The sequence below is a fragment of the Echeneis naucrates genome, chromosome 21 (genome assembly GCF_900963305.1).
Source record: "Echeneis naucrates chromosome 21, fEcheNa1.1, whole genome shotgun sequence".
Taxonomy (NCBI): Eukaryota; Metazoa; Chordata; class Actinopteri; order Carangiformes; family Echeneidae; genus Echeneis; species Echeneis naucrates.
This window is the reverse complement of record NC_042531.1, coordinates 22,958,392-22,985,455: the sequence shown is the minus strand read 5'-3', so window position 1 is coordinate 22,985,455 and position 27,064 is coordinate 22,958,392. Positions and strand designations below refer to the sequence as shown.

General features: G+C 43.0%; 1 protein-coding gene across 2 annotated transcripts; it reads left to right on the top strand.

Moving 5' to 3' along the window:
* The first annotated feature begins 15,425 nt into the window (after positions 1-15,425).
* rrp1 (ribosomal RNA processing 1) lies at positions 15,426-25,921 on the top strand. Of its 2 annotated transcripts, none has more exons than XM_029530924.1 (15): positions 15,426-15,603; positions 15,902-15,981; positions 16,202-16,259; positions 16,357-16,442; positions 16,837-16,898; positions 16,977-17,106; positions 19,680-19,744; positions 19,927-20,129; positions 20,229-20,341; positions 20,561-20,658; positions 20,883-20,902; positions 21,365-21,508; positions 22,450-23,591; positions 24,930-24,996; positions 25,548-25,921. In XM_029530924.1, the coding sequence occupies exons 1-15, from the start codon at positions 15,477-15,479 to the stop codon at positions 25,760-25,762; spliced, it is 2,610 nt and encodes an 869-aa protein (XP_029386784.1). In that variant the 5' UTR covers positions 15,426-15,476; the 3' UTR covers positions 25,763-25,921. The 2 variants fall into 2 exon arrangements, with proteins under 2 accessions (XP_029386784.1, XP_029386783.1); XM_029530923.1 differs by having other exon boundaries at positions 15,899-15,981.
* Positions 25,922-27,064: the final 1,143 nt, after the last annotated feature.

The following is a 27,064-nucleotide window of genomic DNA, read 5'->3' as shown; positions in this document are numbered from 1 at the left end:
AAATTCTTACGAACAGACCCAAGTATTGTCTTCTTTCTTCTGTTGTTAAAAGTCTTAAAAGGTACTTACATACTGATGGAGGCCAGTCTTTACCTCTGTCTCACGCTGCTTCTAGGAGCAGACAGACTTTGGTAATGGGTCTTACTAGTTCACTGGTATTAGTCTTTAGACGAACCCGGCGAACAAGTCCATGTTCATCTGGCATTGCCTCAAGGACTTTGCCAATGACCCATGAGTTTCTCGGTGCAGTTAGGGTTAGGTAACCCTAACCCTAACTGCACCTAGGGTTAGGTAACCCTAACCCTAACCCATCCACCAGCAAAACAATGTCCCCTGGCATGAAGTTACGAGACACCTGAGACCACTTATGGTGCATCTGGAGCTCTGGCAAGTATTCTCTCACCCAATGATTCCAAAAAAGGTCCACCATGTATTGGACCTGCCTCCACTGAGATCCTGTAGACACCTTCCGAATTTCCGCCACTCAATTGGCTACGAACGTCCGGAATCTTGTTGTTTCTTTGTTAATGTACTTGAGCGCAGCCGTGCTGTCTGTCCAAAACGCTGAATTCGTGAGCTGTAGCTCCAGTTCCTTCCTTAACAATCTGTCCATGCGCACTGCCATAGTTGCCGCTGTTAATTCCAGGCGTGGGATGGTTGTGGGCTTGAGTGGGGCAACCCTAGCCTTTCCCATAACAAATGCGATATGGACTTGACCTTTGCTGTTGTGCTGAACCACGTAGGTAACCATGCCATTGTTCCAGTAAAGGTAAAGGCCAAGAAAGGCAACAAGGTGGTCACGTCGTATGCCTCAGGCAGTATGGCTACCTTTTGCACGGAAGAGCTTATGAATGAGCTCCACCTTAGTGGAAAGAAGATCAACATTCTCCTAACAACCATGGGGGAACAAAAGACTGTTCGCAGCCACGTTGTAACAGGCTTGGAGGTGTGTAGCCTACAAGGTTGCAACTTCATTGAGCTACAGGAAGTTTTCTCTCAAAAGACCATCCCAGCCAACGAAAGGAACATTCCATTACAAGAGGACGTGGACAGGTGGCCTCATCTGGAGTCAGTGAGAATTCCCCACATCGATGCAGAAATAGGGCTGCTGATTGGGACCAATGTGCCAAAGGCTATGGAACCAGAGGAGGTCATCAGAAGTGTGAACGATGGACCTTACACCGTAAGAACTATCCTTGGATGGACATTGAAGAGAGTTGAGAGATGAGAGAGTGCAACTGTGAACCAACTGGAGATGGGAAATATGTTACATCCAACAGAATTTCAGTGGCTAAATTGGATGAGCTATGGAACCAACAGTTCAAATATGACTTTCCGGAAAGTAACCAAGAACAGCTGGAATTGTCCCAAGAAGACCTTCGATTCATGGACAGTGTATCGCAGTCTGCTAGACTGGTAGAGGGACATTACTGCATTGGCCTACCGCTAAAGAACAAGGAGCTTCAAATGACAAACAATCGTGTGATGGCAGAGCAGTGGGCCATAGACTTGAAGAAGAAGCTTCTCAAAAATAATTAGTTTCGTGAGGACTACATCATGTTTATGGGTGATATGATCACCAAAGGCTTCGCTATGACGGTTCCTGATGAAGAGCTTACCCGCAGTGATGGAAAGGTTTGGTACATTCCACACCATGGAATGTCCTAATGTCCATCCTAAAAAACACAAGCTGCATGTTGTGTACGACTGTGGTGCGTCTTATCAGGGAGTCGCTCTGAATGAGGAACTTCTTCAGGGACCGGACCTCACGAGTTCCTTAATTGGAGTCATCACCAGATTTCGCCAAGAACCTGCGGCTATTATGGCTGATGTGGAGGCCATGTTCCACCAGGTATGGGTCCCACAAGAAGACGCTGACCTCCTTTGGTTTCTTTGGTGGCCTGGTGGAGACGTGAACAAACCACTGGAGGAATACAGGATGGTCGTGCACCTATTTGGTGCTACTTCGTAGCAACAGTTGGGTGGTGCTGGCAGCCATACCTGAGACGGAAAAGGCAAAAGAAGTAAAAGATCTGGATCAAGAGTCACTCCCCATGGAAAGAGCATTGGGAGTACAATGGTGCATGGAATCCGACCAATTCAAGTTCAGGATTGACATCCAAGGTAAACCTCCAACCAGAAGAAACATTCTCTCATTGGTGGGTTCTGTCTACGATCCTTTGGGGATCTTGGCTCCGGTGGTTCTGCCTGCAAAAAAGATCTTGCAAGAGCTCTGTCGGTTAAAGCTCAGCTGGGATGACATGATTCCCGGATTTTCTTGCACAACAGTGGTTGGATTGGATCGAGGACCTGCAGTTGCTTGCTGATTTTGGGATTGATTGATGCTTCGATGCTCAATTTTTTCAACTTAACCTGGACATCGAGTGGATTATTAACAGTGCATGGGCATGTATAAAGCCAAAACTGCTAGACAACTTTGCTGTTACACTTCTCACCAACCATCCAAGCTTTCTGCCAGTTAATTTCTCAAAAAAAGTTCCAGAAAGATTGTCCAAAGGGTAAAGATGTGGTTTGCCAAAAAAATTCTAATATATTTATTTGAGCATCTTTGCTTTGTTATATCAATTTTGCCCACAAAAATCTGACTATTAAATGATCTAGCAGTAAGAAACCTAAAATCATGAGTTCCAGAACTTCCTAGAAGCTGCAGTACTCCCCTTGGTTAAGCATCAAACACTACTGCATACTCTTTGGGTGGAACTGGAAACTGAAATGTATTTATAAATTCCTGGTAAGAGAGTAAATGTCTTCCATCTTGAACAAGTTGCTTAACATATATCATGCCATGATCAAACCACTTCCTGTAAAATAAATATTTATTCAATTGGACCACATGTAGCAATAAGAGATTAAACATAGCAATACAAATAATAGCCAGAGCCCTGTCACATGGATGTTCAGCATATTAAAGGTTTATTTACCCAAACTGGCTTAACAACACACCAAGGTGATTCTGGAAAAACAGACAATCAAAGCTGGCTATCATGACATCATTTAATTGCAAAAACTAAATGAAAAAAGCACTTACCTCACATTTGTTTGGCTAGAATGAAAGTAAAATGTATAGAATAATCATTAGCTACTATTCAACAACTGAAGATGGATCCAAAGCTGATCCAATGTTTTTTTGTGTTTGTTTCAGCTTAGACAGCTTAGATTTTCAATGTAGATTTAATATTTCTGCCAAAAGTATAACACAAACACCTCCTGAGGTGAAATGAGAAAACGAAAAAGCTTTGTAAGTTATGCTCAGCCATTTTTCACTGGCCTTAATGGCTATAAAACTGTCTGCAAATTGTAGGTTTAGGCCTACAGTATACTTACAAATTCAGTTTTGTGCTGCTGCTGTGGCTCTGACTCTGTGCTGCTGCCCATTAGCCACTGATAACGACTGTAGCTGCTAGCTTGAAAATGCCAATGGCAGCCCTTGCTAGCTTGCCACAATCCTGGCAAGTCAGGTGATGGTCGACCTTTTTTAATAATGTCTACTTTTGCCTGAAAAGGCAATCTTGAAAAAGGAGTATCCAAAATATAAGCCACATGGTCTTCTTCTTCACTAGCTCCCGCCATTTTCCTCCTCTCTAGAACGTCTTCTATCTTTCTTCCCTCCACGCACTCACTGTTTCAGTGGGTTGCTTGGCTTATATATGTTCTCCTTGGTATTTGCGAATACCTAGAAAGATGTAGCATTATGGTCCCGCCCACAACTCAATGAAATATGATTGGCTAAGACTAGCATATGATTGGCATAAGATTGGCATATACATTTTCAAGAATAAACTGTTGGTGATCAATCTCCACAATCAGAATTATCCAACTCCCTTCTGTATCTATCAGGTGTTTAATTGCATGGGCTTGAAACTTGCCAAGCAAAATAGCTACCCCTGGTGATCGGTTTCTACCTCATGAAAACCATAAATCTTTTCCCCACTGAATCCTCCAATATGATAAATCTGTCTCTGAGGCATGAGATTCTTGAATCAAATAAAAGTGAGTACACTGAGTGAGGTCCTGAGTGCAGTGCACTCAGACCCTGAGTCCAGATCTGTTTGAACTGAATCATGTCCTGTATCTCTCCGTAATATTTAAAATCAATCAGTACTCTGGCTTTCACATTGTCACATTGTGTTCACATTGTCCTCAACCTTCCTCTTCCTAGAGACGTAGATGGCTATTTTTGACTTTCCCAGGACAAAGTTGATTATCTGGTTCTTGTTTTTGGTGGCCCTCCTGTACCTGAAGCCCAGGATGAAGGTCTGGAGAGAGAAGCCTCCTTTCCTGAGCAGTTTCTTCAGCAGGGAGAACAGGGGGCCAAGCCAAGGACACTGGGAGTACACTGTTTCTAAAGGATCCCATGTAGAAGCCTCCATTGAAGGTCGGTCACCTTTTTGGTGAGTGGGGGTTTGGCGAGGCTCCACCACTGAGGCTGGACCTCCCCACCTAGGCCCAGGTGAGCTCTCCATGGGGAGTCGGCTCCCTGCAGCTTCCTTCTGTTCAGGCACTCCACCATGAGCACTGGCAGTACTTTACCCCTCACCTCGGACCAACTGCCTGAACTGCCTGAACTTTGACCCCCACCAGACCACCAGGGATGGACACTGGGGGCTCATCGGGACATGGGACAGCCACACGAGTGAGAGTCATGTTTTTTGACTTCTCCAGTGCATTCAGCACCATCTGTCCAGCTCTACTGGGTGAGAAACTGCAGGTAGATTCCCCCCTCGTGTCCTGGATTGTGGACTATCTGACGAGCAGACCATGGTTTGTGCACCTGCGACACTGTGTGTCAGACAGAGCAGTCAGCAACACCGGGGCTCCACAGGGGACTGTCCTCTCTCCCTTCCTCTTCACCCTCTACACCACAGACTTCCGCTACTGCACTGAGACCTCTCATCTCCAGAAGTTCTCGGATGACTCTCTGATGTATCCACGGGGCTGAAAAGGCTGAGTACAGGGCTGCTGTGGACAACTTTGTCACATGGTGTGAGCTGAACCACCTGCAGCTCAATGTGACAAAGACCAAGGAACTGGTTGTGGACCTAAGAAGGACTAAGGTACAGATGGTCGCTATTTCCATCCAGGGGGTCAGTGTGGACATTGTTGAGTAGAACAAATATCTTGGCATATACATTGACAATAAACTGGACTGGGTTAAAAAAAAAAAAAAAAAAAAAAAAAAAAAAAAAAAAAAAAAAAACACCCTCTATAGGAAGGGCCAGAGTCGCCTCTATTTTCTGAGGCAGCTGAGGTCCTTCAACATCGGCAGGACTATGCTCAGGATGTTCTATGAGTCTGGGGTAGCCAGTGCTATCCTGTATGCTGTGGTGTGCTGGGGCAGCAGGCTGAGGGCAGCTGACACCAACAGACTGAACAGACTGCTCCATATAGCCAGTGACATTGTGGGAGTGAAGCTTGACCCTCTGACGGAGGTGTCCGAGAGGAGGATGCTCTCCAAGCTGCGAGCCATCTTGGACAATGTGTCTCACCCACTCCACGACGTGCTGGCCAGTTACAGGAGTACATTCAGTACATGGCTGATTACACCTAAATGCACCACGGAGCATCACCAGAAATCCTTCCTGCCTGTGGCCATCACAACTCCTCACTCTGATTGTCAGACACTCTGAGTCACTCTGAGTCTTGTTTACTCTGGACTATTAATAATGTGCAATAACTACTTGATGTGCAATAATCCAGTGCAATATTCTATATTCAAATGTTGGTAAACTGCTGTTTTATGTATCACTTTTGTAGATACAGGAACAAATTTATATTTTAGTGTTTAGATATATTTTATTTTATTACTTATGCTTAAACTTTACTGATATATTTTATATGTTTATACTTTCCTACTTCTTTAAGACTTTTGAATGGGATCATATATAACTGATGGCAATTTCCCCTCAGGGATCAATAAAGTATATCTGATATTGATCTACATCCAATCAGCTCGAGAGCTCCAAACCATGCCGAATTAAAGTGACATTGTCACTTATGAGCCTGCCATGAACAACCTCAGCCATCAACTCTCTGAGCCTCGGGGCCAGAGTCTTGGCCAGGATCTTGGGAGTTGGGAGACAGGCCTCCAAGTCACCTTTTTTGGGGAGCAGAGTGATGACAGCTCTCCTGCAGCTCTGAGGTAGCAGTCCAGCTCAGAGGCTCTCCTGGAACACCTCCAGCATGTCTGATGCCAGCACAGGTCAGAAGGCCTTGTAGAAGTCCACTGGGAGACCATCGATCCTTGGAGCCTTCCCGCTGGCGAGGCTCATCAGGGCTGCGTTCAGCTCCTCTACATTCAGGGGAGCATCCAGCATGGTGTTGGATGCTGCCTTCACCTGCGGCAGGCTGGAGAGGAAGGCTGCAGCCAGCTCAGAGTCCTCCACCATCTCCTTCTGGTGCAACTCTAGATAAAACTGTGTAGCGAACCTCCTGATCTCCTGAGCATCCTCCGCTAAGGAACCGTCGTCGGGGGTGCAGAGAGTGAATGATCTTTCACTGACCATTCCTGCGCTCCAGGCCAAAGAAGAACTGTGAGGGTGCACCCATCAGGGAGGCGTTCATGAAGCGTGACCGGACCAGAGCTCCCTTTACTGTTACATCCAGCAGGTTGGCTAACACAGCCTTTTCACTTTTAAGGGCTTCAACACACCCTTGGTCAGTAACATCTGTACCTCATTCTCCAGGTCCTGAAGGGATCTGGTGAAGTGCTTGGTGATGTTGAGAGTATACTGTTGACAAATCTTAACTAACTAAACTAACCCTAACCCTTTATCAGGGTCTTTCCCCACTCCCACCACTGTGGCACTGAGGAAAACATGGACTCTCTCTCTATGTGATAACCATAAAAACCTAAAAGCTTCTCTAAAAGCGCTATCTGATAAAAGAACTGTGTTAAAATTCCAGTAGGCGCTGGGGGTCTTTATATTCTGGATATAAAAAACAACAGAGAGCAAAAGTGATCAGACACACCGACAGGGACAATGTGACAGCTTTTAAAAATGCTAAATAGTGCTTAAAAAGCGATCCAACCTGTTGGAGTTATTTTTACAGTGAATCCAGGTTAACTGTTTGTCCCTCACGTTAAAACCTCTCCACACATTCTTCAGCTCATGGGCTTCCATCAGGCGTCTGAGCATAGCAGTGGAAGTAGGATGAGGCTCCAGGTGATTCCTGTCTAAACTGTTGCAGTTAAAATTACCCCCCATGAATAAATAATCATCAGCACAGTCACTTAATGTGGTACATAAAACATTTAAAAACTCCATCTATTCTGTGCTTAAAACCGGAGCATAAATACAGATAAAAGCCATTTTCACACAGAGCTATGACTTTTAAAATGGGTCCTGACATAACATGTTCTACCTCCACTGTGTGAGGACTAAAAGTTCTGGAGAACAGGATCCCCACCCCGGTATTGTTGGACCTTTTGTGGTTCAGGAGGATGCCCCCCAGCCATTCCTTCTTCCAGTCCCCTTCATTCTCTGTGTTACTGTGAGTCTCCTGAATAAAGACCACATCAAGTTTTTTGATCTCAAACTGTTTAAAAACAGCAGCTCTCTTGACTCTCTTGACCTCACTACGATCTGGCGAAGACTGGAGAAGAGCGCTGGTGTTTTAAACTGCAGGGGTTGATACTGGAAGGATCTCAGGTGAGCAGCAGGGAACAGGTGAGTCGAATGATGCAATTAGGAGCCCAAGGGAGAGAGGGAGTTGCCACGCCCACAGCACAGACACAGACTGACAGGCTGAGAGAGACTGGTTTTAACTGAGAGACATGAAAGATGGGATGAATTCTCATAGATCTGGGCAACTTCAGTTTAACAAAAGACGGATTGATGACAGATTTGATCTCATAAGGGCCAATGTAGCGGGGTGAGAGTTTCTTGGAATCAGTCTTTAATGAAATGTCTCTAGTGGATAACCAAACTTTCTGACCTGGCTGATAGATGGGAGCTGGGATTCAATGGCGGTCTGCAAGGTCAGCTGTGTGGAGCAGGGCAGCACGAGTCTCCTTCCAGATCCTGCGGCAGCGACAGAGGTGTGCCTGTACTGAAGGCACAGAGACTTCCTCTTCCTGAGCTGGGAACGGGGGTTGATAGCCTAGAGAACTCTCAAAAGGGGACATGCTATTTGCAGTGCAGGTCAACGAGTTGTGGGCATACTCAACCCAGGGAAGGTGTGAGCTCCAGGAAGAGGAATTTTTTTGCAACCACACAGCGGAGGGCAGCTTCCAGGTCCTGATTAGCATGCTCAGTTTGACCATTAGTGTGGGGATGAAAACCAGATGAGAGACTCACTGATGCTCCAAGAGCTCAGCAGAATTACTTCCACACCTGAGAGATGAACTGTGGGCCTCTGTCTGATACTATGTCCAAAGGGATGCCATGGGTTAGGGTTAGGGTTAGGAAAACATGATTGAATGCGCTTTTCCATGCTTCGGGAGAAAATCAGGATGTCATCTAGGGAAACGAAGACGGAGCGGCAGGTCTCGAAGCACGTCATTAACCAGGGCCTGGAAGACAGCTGGGGCATTTGTCAGCCCAAAGGAATCTCCCTCCCGTATCCGAACCAGATGGTAGGCGGTGGCGATGGTAGGTGGAGCTAATCAGAGGCAGGGGGTATTTGTTCTTAATAGTGATGTTGTTCAGGCCACGATAATCAATACAGGGATGGAGTGTGTGATCTTTCTTAGACACAAAGAAAAACCCCGCACCAACAGGGGAGGAAGATGGGCGAATAACCTGCTGCTAGAGAATCCTTGATGTACTTCTCCATGGATTCTCTCTCTGGACGAGAGAGGTTGTACAAACGGCTGGTAGGGAGGGGGGCTCCTGGGAGGAGGTCAATACCGCAGTTATACCGGCGGTAAGGAGGAAGGGATAGGGCATGTTGTTTACTGAAGACCTCACTGAGGTTGTGATATTCAGGAGGAACAAGGGAAAGATCAGAAGGTTCTGATTTGGATGATGAGGTTGGAGTATCAATGCCCACGGGGGGAAGAGCAGATTGTAGACATGTAGAATGGCAGTAGGAACTCCAGCTCACCACTTTTGCTGCTGTCCAGTCGATATGGAGATTATGCAGTCTCAGCCAAGGCTGTCCAAGTATTATCGGGGCCAGAGGGGATGAGATAAGGTGAAACTGAATCTGCTCACGGTAGTTTCCTGAGAGGATGAGAAGCAGGGGACAAGTTTTGTGAGTGACCCGAGCCAGAAGTCTCCCATCTAGAGCGTCAGCATCCAGTTGTTTCCAGAGTTTAACAAGTGGTTCAAAAGGGATGCCAGCCTGGGAGGCAAGACCAACATCCAAAAAATTTTCACCTGCACCAGAGTCCACCAAGGCTGACAAGGGCAACATCTCAACTCCCCAGCACAATGTGGCTTGGAACTGCATACGTGGGAAAAAGGAAGTTTGACTCTCCAGTACTCCCACAGCTACGGGTGAGCTCCCTCTTTTGGCCGGAGGGAGCATGCCTGCCCTTATTCTTCGGTAATGTTCTGATGGAGACAAATGTGCCCAGCCCAGCTGCATGGGCTCTTCAACAGATGGAAAGGAGGTGGCACCACTGGCAGGAGGATTACTGGGGTTAGTTCTCATGTGAGGGGGTGATGGATTGTGAGAAATGGGCCACGATGGTGGGCGGCTAACTCCCTCCCTACGACGTTCTCATAGGCGGTTATCGATTTTGATTGGGAGGGAAATGAGGGAGTCTAGACTGTTGGTATCGTCTCTTGCTGCCAACTCATCCTTGACTACAGCATTAAGCCCCTTCAGAAAAACTCCCTGGAGGAACTCATCATTCCAGCCAGAAACTGCAGCTATAGTCCTAAACCCAACTGAATATTCTGCTACACTACGGGTTCCCTGACGTTCCCTGATGGCTGCTGTTCGAAGACTAAGGAACACTATATCAGGAAGGCTCTGCAGGTTCCCAAATCCCCGGAATAGCGCTCCGGCGCTGGAACATAAGGCTCTCTGGCTGGGAGAACAGGAGAGGCTGCAGCGACCACCGGTGGAGACTGGCTGGGCTGGGGTTCAGGCGCAGGGTTGGAAAGGTGAGTAGAAAAAAAATCCACCTGATTCCCAATTCGAACTACCTGAGTTGAAAGAGTCCTGAGGGTTTCCATAACTTCTTGGAAAAGCTGCTCGTGGTGACCAACACGAGTGCCTTGGGCAGCAAGGGCATGACGGAGTAAGTCAGAGTCAGCATGGGAAAAAACAGGGTCTCGGGGGGAGGGATCTATGTCTGCTGGGTCCATTGTGGCCAGATCGTTCTGTTATAATCAATGAGGAGGACCCAAATGCAGAACACAGACAACCGGAGTGCAGGGAGGAAAGAATGGGAGTTTATTGCAGGAATGATGAATGTAGCAGGAGGGGAAGATGTCTGTGGGATGGAGGCTGAGGGGAGTAGGTTGATGGCCAAGGTACAGAGATGAGGGTGGAGGATTTTAGCTGGCTGGAAGCGTGGCAGAGAGGCAGAGAGGCAGGCAGGCAGGCAGGCAGGCAGGCAGGTAGGAGATCCACAGTGGTAGTTATAATGATCTGGAGAAGAGCAGCAGTGTTTTAAACTGCAGGGGTTGATACTGGATGGATCTTAGGTGAGCAGCAGGGAACAAGTGAGTTGAATGATACAATTAGGAACCCAGGGGAGAGAGGGAGTTGCCATGCTCACACCACAGACACAGACAGAGACAGACGGGGGAGGGGAAACAGGACAGGGAAAAAACACAGGGAACAAATGACACGGCCAGGGCTGTGACAAAAAGAGCCAATGTGGATGTTAGCCATAATGGAGGTAATAAAACTACACACTAAAAGAAGCACAGATAGCTAAAAAGAATGGAGTTAAAAACAGTCATTATCATCGTTGTCATTTGAGACGGCATATCTCACCTTGGTTACCAGCTTTTTAAGTCTATACACCTCCTGATTGCTGAAAACCTGCTTCTTTCTCAGCCTGCTGACAGACTTTATAAAACCGTTGAGGTCAGGAAACTCCTCCTCCAGCTTCACTGCCCTCTGACCTTTGGTCTCCACTAAAAAGCTCCTTATCCTCTCAAACGAATAGACCGTACATTTTTTCTTTTGGGAAGCATTGTCCTTCTCATTGGAGGGAGTCGGTAGGATTTTTCTGGTCTTAAAATCCGTGTCATCGCCTTCCCTCCAATCTCCTCCAACAGTCCAGAAACAGTTTCCCCTTCTACCTCCATCATCTCCTGACCTTTCCCTGTCTGTCAATCTGCACTTCCTTCATTTTGTGTCTCCGTCACCGAACCAGGTGAATGTGACTCACCTGTTCCCTCTTCTGTCTCCCTGTCTCCTGCTGTGCCTGTCGGTTGGCTCTTATTCAAGCCACTCACTCCAGCCACTAGAGGCTCCGGCCCTGGGGCACCAGCCCTCCCAGCCAGCAGGTCCGAGGCAGACTCCCCCACCAACAGCCAGCGGATCTGACCCCGGGCCCCCGGTCACCCCTCTGGCCTTGGGACAAGCTCTCTCTCTCTCTCTCGCCCAAGGTGGATGGCTCCACCCCGATACAAGTGTTTCCCATTCCCTGGAGCAGTGCCAGGAGGAAAAAACGGGGAGAGACGAAACAGCCAGGGGCCAGTGTGCCACGGAGATAGTCGCGGTGTGTGGTGTGTGTTGGTGCTGATGGCTATTCGTGTGGAAAGGTGGTACTACAGCCCATTTGTGTCCCTTTCTGTGGAAATGTGGTTTTTGGATACTTACCTGCAGTCTGTTTCTCCTGGTTGTTCCTTAGGCTATACGTGGACCAGCGTTTTCAGATCTTAGTGCTTACAGTGCATCCTGGTAAGACCAGTGATTTTTTTTTTTTTAAAGCATTGTCTGTAACCTTAGCAACTGCCACTCGAGGGGTTTTCTTTGGTGTTTGGTATTTCTTTTCAATCCCAGTTTTCTTATCTTGTGTTATCTCTTCCCCCCATACCCCTGGAAAAACTGGGGAGGGTTAGGGTAGTATCTGTCATGTCCAAGAGGTTATGTTATGTTTAGTTTTTGTCCTTCGTCTATGTTGTCCTGTGGCTTCCTGCTTTATTTTGACATCCTACTCTCCTAGTGAGTGATTCTTCATTTTGGATAGTTTTTCCTCTGTAGAGTGATTTTCAGTTGTCACTTTGTCATTAAAAGATTGTTTATTTTGAAATTGCCTCTCGAGTCGTGCATTTGGGTTCAAGTCCTTGCTCAGTCGTGACAGTATCAGATGTTAAAAAACCATTTAATTCAACCCTTCCAGTCTGACTTCCACTCTCACTTCTCGCTAGATTGTTCTACTATGAGAGACTCTCCAGCGTGCCTTCTTTGCATGACCTCCTGGTGCCGACCTTGCCTGCTCCCGACCTGCCTTCTGTCTCTGACCATAGGTTCAGCCTTGGCATCTCCAGCATTTGCCTGCTCTTTTGGTTTCGACTCCCCCGCCTGGCCTCGACTCTTCTGCAGCTCGCTCCTCACCGGTACCTCTGCCTCGTCTGCCTGCTCTCCTGGTTTTGACTCTTCTGCCTGCTCTCCTGGTTTTGACTCTTCTGCCTGGCCTCGACTCCTCCGCGGCTCGCCGCTCGTTGATCCCTCTGCACCTGCCTGCCTGGTTTCCTGACTCCTGCCTCTCTCTGCCTGGGTCTCTGCTTATGTCTTTGCATGTCTCTCTTTATCGCATGGTGATGTCTCATTTGGCCAGCCTGGGGTTTTGTTCATTAAAAGTATTTTTCACCTCAACGAGGCTCCCGTTTTTGGGTCCTCATTCCCACGTCACCCCCACCCAAATGTGACAATATCTGATATGAACCAAAAGTCTATATGGGATTGCAGAGTTTTTATTTATTTTTATTCCAAGTATATGCTTTTTCATTTGAGTGCGTATGTCTCCAAAATCAATTAAGCCTGTCCTGCAACATATATTTTCAAATTCATTAGTTTTATCTTTGGGAAGCCACCTATCCATACTCTCATTCATCAATGTGTTAATGTCACCCCCCCACAAGCTAGCTGCAGGAAAAGTGATTAAGTGACTGGGCTTATTTTCTGTTATAAAAAAAAAAATATATATATATATATATATATATATTTTTTTTTTTTTTTTACTATTATTGGAGGCATATACATTTTCATGAAAAAACTTTTGATGATCAATCTCCACAATCAGAATCATCCATCTCCCTTCTGTAACTGTCGGGTGTTTAATTACATGGCCTTGAAACTTGCCTGCTTCATTGGCGGCTACAGTGGTGGCCAAGGGACTTAGGACTGTGGGTGAGGAAGCCCCTTTGCTGTTGCTAGAACCTGTGAATACACCCTTACCTGGCGGTTTGGTTGTTGTACCTACTTTAGTCTCATCTGAGAGTCACATTTACCCAGTCCAAGTCATGAACATGTCTGATGAGGACATCTAGTTAAGGCCAAGGACGAGGTTAGGGGTTTTGACTCAGGTGGACAGTGTGGAAAGTGACGAGCTTCGTGAAGTACAGTTCCAGAAAATCTCAGCAAATACTGAACAAGTGAGCATCGACAAAAAAACCTGAGATTTTCACAGATGTGACAAGCTTGATGTATGTGGTAGCCCAGAACAGAAAGCACAGCTGGCTTTGTTGCTAGAGAAGTACTCATTTGTGTTTGCAACTGAAGATGAAGATTTGAGTTACACAATATTAGATCCATCTTACAGATGACATACCTGTAACACAGCCATACAGATTAATGCCACCCACACAGTGCAAGCTGTTGAAAAAAGGAGTTATTCAAGAGAGCTCTAGTGCCTATGCTTCTCCAATAGTACTGGTGAGGAAGGCAGATGAGTAGTCTGAGGTTATGCATCGATTTCAGAAAACTCAACTCAAGTTTACCTAGATGGCACCTATTCCACGGGCTACATGAAGACAAAACAGCTCAGTGAATGTGGCTGTATATATCTAAACCTAAATCAGAAAATTATAGGCCTATTGCCCTAACACCTAATATTTGCAAGGTAATGCAAAGGATGATAAATGAAAGATTAACACATTTTTATGGAAAGCAAAAGGTATGTAGGAAGATATCAGAGCAGATTTAGGAAAGGAAGAAATACTATTGACCCAGCTTTATGCCTGGAACATGAAATAAGGAAAGGACAAATTAGTTACTGGCTGAATTTAAAAGGGCATAATGAAGATCACCCAACACAAGAAGTACTGAAGCCGTGTTGGGAAAAGGAGAGAAGAGAAACAAAAAGCTTTGGCGGACAATAGAGGGAAAAGCAAAAGAGCTTGATATAACAGCAATGAACATCAGTCCAACAGTTTCACTCTCAGTGACACAACTTTGGATATTTCCTGAAACTAGCATGGACCTCACAATGTTATACAGGAAGCATTATGAGGGATCTATTCTACAACCACAGTGGATAAAGGATCACATTCAAATGTACACAGATGCACCAAAAAGTTCTGACAACTAAATAGGTATTTCATTTATAATTCCAAAATTTGACAATAAAGGATGCAAGAGAATCAACAATGAATTATCAGTGTATACAGGAGAGGTGATGGCATTGTTAGTGGCAGTCCAGTGGGTGGAAGAGGTGAGACCTTGGAAAACAGTAGTGACGCCAACTCATCTTTGATGAGCATAAAATACGCAAAATCAGACAGTCAAAAAGATATATTACTGGAAATCCAACAAGCATTATTCAGAATCCAAATGATGGGACTGAAGATAACTTTGGTTTCGAAACCAGCTCATATAGGAGGAAGTGGGAATGAAACAGCTGACAGGTGAGCAAAAGAAGCAACAAGAAACAACCACATCAACATCCAAGTTCCATTTATTAAAAGTGAAATGAATACCAAAATTAAGCACAAGTTAAAAGAAAGATGGAAAAGGGAATGGGAAGAAGACAGAACAGGCAGATGGTGCTACATAATTCAAAGAAGAGTTAGAGTCACAAGAATGACAAGATCCCACAGAGAGGAAACTGTAAGGTTACGAATTTGGTCACTCAAGACTTAAGAGCACACATAAAATAAGGATCCCTCAGGAAGATGAGACTATTGTGATCAACAGGAAACAATTGATCATGCCATACAGTACTGTACAAAATATAATGAAGAAAGAAAAGATCTAATTTTGAGCCTCACAAAACTGAAGCTGAGGTTAGATTTAAAAGACATTCTACAGAGAGTTTCCGGTGAAAAATGTTATGACGCTCTGCTACAATATCTTCGAAGAACAGGTTTGATAAAAAAAAATAATATAATTTTGCTTTATTTAATTGTCTGAGTTTTCTTAGTTCATATGATTAAGTCACACTCGGTCCAAACTCCATACCAGTCAGTGGCGGTAATGCGCCATAACGTTTTTTGCCAGATCCAAGAAGAAGAAGAAGAAGAAGAAGAAGAAGAAGAAGGAAACGTGGGAGGAAGCTGTAATACAGTGAGGAGACAAGTGGCTACACGTGAAGTTGTGTAAGCATGGCGTCCACCCCCGAGCCAGAGGTACAGTTCGCTCAGAAATTAGCCTCCAACGAGAAGTCTGTCCGGACGAAGGCCATAAAGAAACTGAGGAAATACATTAATGTGAGATCACAGAATTCGACAGGTAAGCCAGTTCGCGTGCGTTGGTTAGTTAGCTTCGAATTGCTAACAGCATCCAAAGTACACACGTGTGTTAAAGTAGTGTAAGTCAGTACGTGTACACGCATGGCGCTAAGTCACCTCATGTGTCAGAGGCCCGTTTATTCGTAGGCAACCAGTGTCACTACGTAGCAGTTAGCTGTGATTTAACAGAGATAACCCGGTATTAATCACGTTAGAGGTTACAGTTTGATGTGAATTCATTTCTAGGTGACAATAAACGGTTTGTATGCATAGCTAAGGTTTTCTTCTATGTCCAGGAGGGTTTACCAGTGATGATTTGCTGAAGCTGTGGAAGGGACTGTTCTACTGTCTGTGGATGCAGGACAAACCTCTGCTGCAGGTAGCGGGTGTGAACAGAACATTTGAAACGAACAATAAATAGTCTTTTTAAATTTGGCTCTAGTATCTACTTACCATACTACTTATTGGCCTCTACAGACATGTATTTTGTTGCAGCCTTGTGGTGTGGAATGAATACCCGTTTGAATCAGAAGATTTTGATCTGAGCCTGTCAGACTATTCTGAGATGTAACTGTGCTCAGTTCTCTTTTCTTCTTTAGGCGGAGCTGTCAAAGCAGATCTCTACCCTGATCCACAGTTTCCATGATTCTGATGGACGTAAGTCATATCACTTAATCTCTTTTGATTTAGTACGAGTTAGGAACATGCAATAATATCGCATGAAATAAGCTGTGATGTCCTGTTGTCCCTGCAGAGTTTTTGTACTTGGAGAGCTTCCTGCAAACCTTCAAGAGAGAGTGGACAGGGATTGACAGGCTGAGGATGGACAAGTTCTTCCAGGTGAAGAAAAATGACAAGAGTTTTGTCTTTTTAAAGTGGCTGTTGATGCCAGACCCTTAATTCAACTGCGTTAGTAAGTGTAAGCGGTGTAGTTATCAAGCTCCTGATAACTACACTGCTACCTTAAACTGTTCCACCTGGCTATAATGCAGGATTAGTAGCATTGTCACTATCTGACCATTTTAACTGTTTCCATTTTGTACTACCAAAATGTCTCATTGTCTCACTGCATCGTTACCTCACTGTATTACTGCCTATGTGTCTTTCAGTTTCACTAAAAAATGAATCAGAAGTGACCAGGTCCCTGTACCATGGTTCAGCCTACATGGAACAAATACATGTGAATTGAGCAACACGATGTACATAAAATTATTTCCTTGTTTTCCTCAAACAGCTGGTCCGTTTCATGTTCAGACAAACGTTTGAGTTGCTGAAGAAAACCAATTGGGAAATGAGGTATGTGGTTATTACTTATATTAAACCTTCATGATGTGTGTGCCGAACGGGTTGAGTAATGGCTGACTATACCCACAGTATGGTCTCCAAGTTCCTGCAGCTTCTTGTGGCTCAGCTCCTCCACAGTGGCAGTGCAGCACCAAGTGGGCTGCAGTTCCACATCCTGGACCTGTACATGACTGAACTGGCAGCTGTAGGCTCAGCAGAGGTACCACTGGTTTCTTCACATTTTTCTGAGAGACATAACAGCCAAGCCTGTTCATACCTTTGATCTGTTACTGAGTTCCAGTTATTGATGAGTTGGTTAAAAACTGCTTGGCCCATTGCAGTGTTTCCTCTAGGATTTTTTTCATCAGCGGGTTGAAAATTTGTTATTCCCTTACAACCACAACAACCTGTACATCTCAGCCATATATAATGTCAGATCAAGGCTGAATGTAAAAGGTAAAAAAAAAGTTATTAAATACAAATGAATAATAATAATCTCTTTAACAGCTAAATGGGGCTGTAGAATCAGTGGAAAAATTTGCACCCTGGCTCAGAACACTGAATTTTTCTTGGCTTTTTATAGAAGAACTCTACAACAGAACTCTAGCATAAGGGTTGACAACAGTTAATCTTGTTCACAGTATCCACACACAAGCATGTGCGGGCACAATGTGAGTGCAACAGTAGAGAAGCCGTGAATAAACGCTATTTGGGAATTAAATCAAGATCCGTCAGTTTTTGTGTTGTAATGCTCAGCCTTGCAAATTACAAACACCACTAAAATTTCATTCAGGTTCTTCACTGGTGACACCCACCATCCTTACTCCATCATTCAATAATACAATCTCAACTCGCCAAACCATTCGTGCTGTGTCAGGCCCGCCTCCATAAACTTTCAAATCTGTGTCAGACTCTGATGGTGCTTCTTCAGGAAGTTTTTGGAATACGTCACAAAAAACTCATGTATCCAGTGAGGATGGCAGAAATAGAGCAAATACACAGACCAGTTAACTTTACATTAAAACTGCATTATAGGTTTTTCTAGAAAGAGGGACAACTCAACAAAAAAAATGCAATTAGCAAAAATTTTCATCACAATTGGTGGCTCAATAATATCATGTTGCATTGCTAGTTGCTGCTTATGCATTGGCCTTTTGTTAATGTGGTATCTAATGAGGTGTAATAATCAGAATCTCTGTCATTGTAGCTAGGGTGGCACATCTCTCTGTGATAGACGATTTGATACGTATCTAGATTCACGGTTTACGATACGATTCAAAAACGATAAATTTTTATTACAGAACGATTGGATACAATTTGGTGTGTGTAAGAACAATAACAATTTGATTCTACTGTTAACCTTTGCTGGTGTAGATGTAGACTTTAATCTTATAAAGTAAAGAAGCCACTTATATAAAAGGGAAGTTCTTTCAGTATTTTCAAATATGTAAAAGACCACATATCCCCAAGCATTGTTGCTGTATAGCACTGGCAAAAATCAAATTAAGAACAACAAAATCATGTCAATATATTTATTTTTAGACATGGACCAAAAAAAATTTGCTGAACAGACATAATTTTATTGGAGGTAAGCAAAAATAGTAATAACTGCAACATTTCAGCCTGAGGTAGGTTTTAAAAAAAAAAAAAAAAAAAAAAAAAAAAGTACAACATTTCAATGTAAACATGTTACAAACTGAAAACTGTAAGCAGCAGTTATTAACATTACCGTTGTCTGTTTTCTGTCATGGTAATGCCAGCTACAGAGCATGCGCAACAGTTGTTTTGTGGGCAGCCACGGCGTTTTTAGAGAAGCAAACTGTAAAGCCTGATTTGCTAGTCTCGCCATACCCATTCCATGAGTCTAGAATCGATTAATCTATCGCTACATGGCTAATTGGTATCAATTCAGGAAGCAGCTACCGACACAAACGTATCCCTCACTTGTCAAAATTAATATCCAGTCGTATCAGTTTATTTTTCACAACCCTAATTGTAGCAAGTACAACAAAATTGAGGTAGCTCTCAGGTTGAGTGCAACAAGGCAAACAATAAATATTGGTTTTAAAAAAAAAAAAAAAAAAAAAAGAAGAAAGGACAGGGCACAGTATTTACAAATTAAGAGTATTGACAAATTAGGCTCTGGGTAGTGCAAATGACATAAGAGAAAAGTATTTTGGGATGGGTAGTGTGAAAGTAAATAATAAAAGAGAAGCTAAACATTGGTAAGATGCTGTACATGTTGTTAATGTAATGTGATATATTCCTCTTAGCATCAGTATTTTGCAGGTGTCCAGTAGATGTTGTTATTGATTGTGGCGATAGGTCTTGGAAAGGAGCTATTTGTCAGTCTATTAGACCAGGTTTTGTGTGATCTGTAGCGCTGGCCCGAGGGCGGCAGCTCAAACAGATGGTTGCTGGGGTGAGAGGGTCCTTGATGATCTTGGTGGCTCTGCTTAGGTAGCAAGAGCTGGTGATTTTCCCCCGCTGTCATGATGGCGTCATCTGTTGACCGGTTGTCATTGGTTTACCCACAAACCAGAGATGCACAACCCTAATATGTAGCATAACAAATGGTTAATAGCTACGTTTTGATGGCGGTTGGTTGTGCATCTCTGGTCTTTGGTTATTTTTTCAAATTGTGCCAATTAACAAAAACATGAATCCTGATAGACTTAATTGGTCTGAGAGTATACTTTACTGATGATGACTGTTAAATAGACACAGGGTAGAAGTGTAGCTTCAACTAAGGAAATGCATGTTCATCCTGATGAGGTTGTTTTCTTTCCACAGCTCACAGCTGATCAGAACCTGATGTTTATCGAGCCGTTCTGTAAAACAGCAGCCAGAACCAAAGAGTGAGTGAGTCTGTCTCTCTCTCTCTCTCTGTGTGTGTGTGCGCGCCTGTGTGTGTGTGTGCGCGCGCGCAACTGTTGAAACAGGTGGACTGACTGTTGGTCCAGGTCTGTAGTGACCCTTAAGCAGAGATAATCGCACCTCTCCTGCCTGCAAACATTCTTTCTGCTTCTTCTTTCTCTAGCCATACTCTGTTCAGTGCCATCTGCAACAGCATCTTCAGCACCATCATTGATCAGGCCCCCTTTGCTATTGAAGACTTGATGAAGGAGATGAAAACAGCCAATGATTTGGAGTCAGATGCATCCTCTGAAGACCACGAAGACAAGATAAAAAAGAAAACCCTCAACCTATTCAACAAGCAAAAGACAGTGAAGCAGATTATTGGTAGGAAACATTTTGATGGAGACCTTTCAACAGTTGTGTGTACATGTAGTGAAGACTAGTATCTACATATACACAGCATTTCTTCTGCTGTGTTTCCAGGTCGTCAAGTTAACAAAAAGGGGAAGGAAGATGATAATGAGCAGGAGCTTCTTCACTTGGACAGTATGGACACAGTGATTCCAGATGATGAAGACATTGGACCGGTTCTTCAGGTGAAACCTCTTCTCTTGTTAAGGAACAGATTTCAGTTCTGTTAAGTTTAAAACTTGAAGAAACAAAGTGAATTAATTGAACAGACTATGCTGATACAGTGATCAACACTCTCTACAGTGTAGATCAATTTGTAAAAGATAATTAGCAAGTAGTTTTAAACAACAAATGTTTCATCAGTTACTTGTGGAGGTATGTGATGGTGATGATGTGTGTTGTAGTTCAACTACACAGACCTGTCGGAAAAGCTTTTGGAGTTGTCTTGTAGGAGCACCACATCGAGTCAGAACAGACAGAGACTGTACAAGATCATCAAAGTGTGAGTACTGAAATGTCTGTTTATCATGGCACGTTGGTCTATTGAATATCTCAGAAGAAGCACAAACCAGAGCTGGTCTAATATCTCTATTTACCTTGTATTAGTGTAATTCATTAACTTAATTAGTTGTTCTCTTGATTTTACATGAAACTACCTTTAATAATGTTATGCTTTTATCCAGACTAAAGCTTTGTGTTCTTCTGTCACATTGTGTTGACCCACAGGCTTCGGGACCTTGGTGAAGGTACGAACTGCAGCTCTTTTGTCTTCAGATGCAGTACATGTCTGTTGATCTGGGATCTGCAGAGCTTGGTCATCAGCAAAACAGGCATTGTGGGTCACTGCTGTCTGTTATCTGCTCATTGTGTTACAAATTAAATAATTTTCAATAAAACAGTGAGTGTGAAGCTTAAAGGCTACTGCCAAGTGAGGAACAGGTGAGCCTGAATTAGTACCAGTTATAGCAGGTTCAATGTGGCCTTTCTCTCCAGTTAGTGAGATTGATAGCCCATCTCTACATGGTGTCACTTGCTTTCTCACTGACTCACTTCATAACCGTGGTTCTTTTTGGACCGGTTACTTCAGGGATCTGAAAATGAATTTGTGACCAATAAGCACAAATCAGTGATGGCCACAAAAAAAAAAACAAAAAAAAAACATGTCTTAGTATTAGAATTGCATCACTGGGGTATGTCTCTCCTCTTAGGCATCTTTCCTCAGGATGAATATCCAGAGGAGGTGTCCACAGATGAAGATGATGAAATGTTTGGTAGCAGGAAGAGGCTGAAGAGACGAGGAGGTCATATGGAAGAGGATGAAGAAGGGAGTTCAGCAGCAAAAAAGAGTAAAGGTAACAGGTGAAAAGTGAAAAAAATAAGCAACAGATGTGATTGTTAGTTGAAGGGTTTTTGTCTTTTTTTTTTTAACTGTCAGACTGTCTGTGGTTATTAGTTTTTCCTTCTCTCACTTTGTTGGTCTTCATATATAAGAAGGTTGTAACATTTAGAAACTTGCCACCAGAATATGGGTCTCATGTGTATAAGAGAATTGTTACTTCTGTCTTTTCCATTGACAGACAGTTCAGCTGATGAGCTTCATTCAGTTTTAAATAAAATCAGTCCACATTATGGAGCCAATGTCTGCTTTAATTTGAGGTGGCTGACATGAATACAGAACTGTGGGAGGCAGTCCTTTGAATTTTCAGCCCAGGGGCCAGTTTCACAAAGGGTTAGAGTTAAACTTTAGTTTAACTATGTAATAGATAGCCTTCAGATATGTTTAAATGAACAGCATTATTTCAACAGTTCAAAAAACATAAAATGGTGAAAGATGTAAAAGAAATGTTAAAAAAAAAAAAAATCCAAAAAGTTAGCAGCCATCTCGGTTTTGAGCAGTAAGTGGTGTACAGGAGAGCGAGAGAGAATATTGAGTCAGCAACCAGTGCTATATCTTCTCACTGCTCTCCATAATGTTTGCAAAGCGTAAATTGTGTGCCATATTATTTGTTTCAGCATGCCATGGTTCATGTGTCATGTGAGCTCACCCAGGCGTTAAACAGCTTAGTCAGATGACTCATTGTGTTCTGCTCTCCAATTCGACCAAATATGCAGGATCATTATCAATGAAATGAGGCTAAATGTGCTTTGGTACGTGTCTGTATCCATCCTGGTGCTTCATCACCAAATAGGAATCAAAACTTGGTTGACTAAGACTCTTGTGGACAATAGGTTGACTAAAGTCATCACTAGTGTATCATTGGGAAGTAATCGATCTGTGTTTGTGTCACTTTAGGGAAAAAAAAGGAAACATCCAGGGTAAAGCAGCAAACTGAGGAACTGGGAAAAGATGACAGGAACCATGTCACTCTGAACTTCAATCATGAAAAGAAGAAGAAGAAGAAGAAGAACAAAGCAGGGAAGAGCCAAATCTCAGATGGTGAAGGAAATACAGAGAGGGGACAAACTATATCTAAAGATGCAACCTCAGAGGCTAAACGAATTTCACAGCATTCGCAAGAAAAAGGCTCAGAAAAGTTAGCATTTAGCTCCACCACCTTCGTAAAAGTTACAGAGGCAGCTAGTTCACAGGGTCAGTCAGGTCTGCTCCTGTCTGAGAGCAAGAATCTGCCTTTAGTTACAGAGCAAAAGGAAATCAGCCAGACAAAGCACTGCACCTCCTATAACAAGGACCAGTCAGAAAATCTATCAAAGAAGAAAAAGAGGCACAGTCATGTCTTGGACCCAAGGATGGAGACTCCTGAAGGAGGTACTCTCGTCTTTGGAAAGAGGGATAAGTCTCAAAGAGGTGGGACCAAGACTCAGTCCCAGGCAATCACAGAGGCAGAGATCAAATCAATAAGTTTAGGGGCCTCAGGACCCATGACAAAAACCTCAAAGATTGAATTTATAGCCCATGCCAAGAAGAATTGTAAGAAAAAGAGGCCAAAGGCTGATGTGAGCGTAGAGAGAGAACACATATACATTGAGACTGCATCTAAAGAATCCCAACTGGCCACTGCAATACCTCTGAGGAACACAAACATGCATGAAGGTTCATCAGCTTTCAGTCAAAATACCATCACACAACTGAAGAATAAAACTAAGAAGAATCTAAACAAACCAGGGACTACAGTGGAAGAGGAAACCCCTCAGGTGGGGAATGCTGAGAAACTACTGTTTGGGTTTGCTATGAAAACACCAAAGAATAAAAAGTCTCTAAAGCTGACAGGAAGCCAGAAAACTAAGACCAGAGATGAAACCCAACTACAGGTGGTTGGCACTGATGAACCTGAGGTGGTTTCTTCCTCCAGGAATCCTACTAAGAAGAGGAGGAAAATCCCTGTTGTGTTTGAGTTTGAGGCCAATGAGCTGGAGGCTGCATCATCCAATGGCATCACAGAAAGGACTGCCACCAAGAAAATAAAATTGGGAAATGTGAGTATATGATTTAGTTACATTGTTTAGAAGAGATGAAGTAAGGTTATCCGAGGGCATAAATATCTTTAATATCTAACCCTATCTTATCTTAAATCAGTTCCCACCTTAGATTGTTGAAGAACCCTAACCCTCTGAGCACTAAGACATCTCTAAAGATGGCACAATGTGCCTCACATTCACCATATGATTTCATCATTAAACACTGTTCCCAACATCACTATTTTGTAAAAGGAAGCGCCACCAACCCTGATAAATTCAAACTGAGCCTGAGGAGGCTGTTTCAGAGATTACAAATCAAACCTAAATTCTGTGACTCAAACACCACAACAAGAGGATTAACTGTTATACTTCACTGTTCAGTGTCACGGTGTACGATTTAACTGCAGTTTGACAATGCTTTCCTGCATCTGAGCTCGTGCTTAATTTTGACATAATACATCAGTTGCATTATGTCTTAGACAGCCACTACATTAAAACTTCCTGCTAAGTTGTTATAGCGTACGTCAGTGCTCAGTGGTCATTAGTGCATTATTACATCATTACTCAGTGGTCACTAAATACATAAAAAAAAAAAAAAAAAAAAAAAAACTCCTTTACAAGCATGGCATGTGATGCTAGTTGAAATGTGTTTATCCCACATCTTTGACTTTAACATCTTTCTTTGTGTTCCATTGTTCCGTCATGCGCCACTGAATTTGAAAACATTGTGCGTCACTAACAACTTTGTGTTAAACGCAAGCCAGCGCATGTTGTATAAAAGTGAAATGAATTAAACTGCAATTTGAACAAAAAAAAAAGAAAAGCCTCAATTTTTTTTTTTTTTTTTTTTTAGAATTGAAGCAATCAAGTTACTTCAGTAACTTGAGTTTCACTTCTCGTGCTTGATTAAACTTAAATATCAAAAGAACTCATTAAAACGCTGAGGTCATGATTTGTTGTTTATCTTGGGAATTGGAGAGGTTAACAAGTTGGGGAAGCTTATTTTCTACAGTTATAGTATTAATGAGTTGAAAAATCTGTGCTGGACTATGGTGAAAACACCAGTCACAATGTTGTGCTTAAAAAGAGAATATTGCATACAAAGGGAAGGGCACATTTTGTTCTGTCAACACCTGCTACGCTGCCCATTTGGGGAACTGAAACAGAATTGCACCGAAGCCAACATTTTAACAGCATGACTTACAAGGGCAGATTCTAGATCCAGGTTAGCTTGCCACAAAGAACTTGCCCAGAGTTTCTCAGAAAATGTGCTGAAATGTTAGAACAAAAGTTGGTCATCTAGCAGCTGTTGTTGGAATGATGTATGATTGTGTTTTGTTTCCCCCCCCCCCACAGAAGATTCAGAAACCCAATTCAGAATCCAAAAAAGTGACCTTTGGTCTCAAGAACAACAAAACAACTGGTAAGATATTAATGACTTTCAAATGTGCATTTGAAAGCCTGAATCAGCATGATTAACTGGCGTTTGACAATAACACTTATCTATAAAAAAGGTAAACATGCTGTAGGTAGAAACAATCAAAAAACTGTCATCTTTGAGCACACACATCCAGATGTGGCTTTGAGGGACAATAGTTTCCTATCAATATTTCACTCTGTAGCGTGACATAAGTTAGCAATGAGCATAATAAAGTGGCTGACAGGTCATATTTGCTACCAAGATGACTATCATTCAACACAGATCTACAGCCAGATTTATTAGAACACCAGTAAAACTATAGTTCTGTTCTTCATGGTTCTTGTAGTTGTGGGCTGTTTTGCATGTTTAGTGCCTAATGGCCATCAGCTGCCTAGTGGCTGCCTCACTGACTTTGAACAGTTGTGCAAAACCCTGTTTTTTCACATCATTCAGCCTCTGGTGGTGGTGGATTACAACAATCTGCACCCAAGTGTTAAGTCCTGTTGTTGTAGCTTGTATCAGTGTTTTTACTTTATTTTCTTTACATTGTTTAGAGTTTAGAAAGACTGATCGCAGCCTGTTGGTGAGTCCAGATGGGTCATCAAGAGTGGCCTTTGACCCAAAACAGAGACCCAAGTTTGGGGTCTTAAAGGCTCCTATAAGAACACTTTCCACTACCATCAGAAAGACCCCCAACACCATGAAGACAAGTTTGAATGCGCCGAAAAGTACACCTAAACAACGACCTTCTGCTGTAGATTTCTTTTAGGTTTCCATGACTGTAGATAGATTTAAAACTCAAATCTTTGATAGATTCCTTCAAGCATCCTGTCTTTGGCAAGAGGTATCTTTTTGTTTATCTAATTTCAGCATTGCATTTGACCTCTGGGTTACTTGATTTTTGAATAAAGCTACTCATTCCAACTTTTGCAATTTTGTCAAAAGTTAATTTCCTCTGATTAATTGAGTGAATTATGTTTACCTAAAATGTCTTTGACATGAGATTCTAGAACATGCGCTTCACCATGAAGCAGTGAAGTCTGACAGAAAATAAAGTAAAATTTAGTAAAAATTGACAGCTACCAATCGCTGATGGATATTTCTATGGGGACAAGAGTTAACTCAGGAGAAGAGCTTCTTTCATTGAAACTGGGCAAATCTAGAGGATACCACCTGATTTCAGCTGAGACAAATAGGTGTTTTTGTGGGCACCATGATGGTGCAAAGGTGAAGGCCAGGCAATTGAGATATAAGCCCATTCTGCCATCAAATGTCAACTCCCTGCCCAACAAATGAGATGGAGATATTGGTGAAGACTCAAGGTATACTGTGAGTGTAGCCTTATGTATTTTATTGAAGCCTGGTTGAATCAAAATAGCTCTGATTTTTTTGTGTGGAACTACCTGACTTCACTTCTCATACAGATTGACAGAGACACTAAAGCTAGTGGAAAGAAGAGGAGGGCTGGCTTTATTACTGTCAATGAGAAGATGTGCTGTTCAGATAATGAATTATTGGCAGTTGGTATGAGACCATACTATGTACCAAGAGAATTCAGTCAATACTTGAACACTGAATCAAAACCAAATCCATGTAAAATAAATGCAGACATAGTGGCTAAGTATGCATACTAGCCATGACTTTATAATGTTCACTTAACATTATGTAGGTCCCATTTTGTTAATTGAAGTAGATACAGCAGAGGAAAGAAATAGCTGATGTGTGAATGGGTGGTATAGTGGCAATGAAGCAGAGATATTCAGCTCCCAGATAACTGTGGACCTGACCTCCTTTCACGTCACAGCAGGGTGATTAGTTAGAGGGTTACAGTTACCTGCTTTTAATGAGTGGCTCCTTATCAGACCTCACCAGAGCTGATCATTTGAATCAGGTGTGTTGGAGCAGGAAACATCTAAGTAATGTAGGACAGTGGCCCTCGGGGGGGAAATGACACACACACACATAGCTATGGAAATAGAGCTAAACTAAGGCATGGAAATTACAATAACAATTCACTCAATCAAGGGCCAAACACTTACCCAAAGAATCGAGGGCTGGGGCATAGACATTA

Coding starts and splice junctions, on each gene's coding strand:
- rrp1 (XM_029530923.1), top strand. CDS start 15,477: ATGGCGTCCACCCCCGAGCCAGAGGTACAGTTCGCTCAGAAATTAGCC. Junction 17,107..19,679: donor CAGCTGTAGGCTCAGCAGAG/GTACCACTGGTT, acceptor TTCTTTCCACAG/CTCACAGCTGATCAGAACCT. Junction 20,342..20,560: donor ACATTGGACCGGTTCTTCAG/GTGAAACCTCTT, acceptor TGTGTGTTGTAG/TTCAACTACACAGACCTGTC.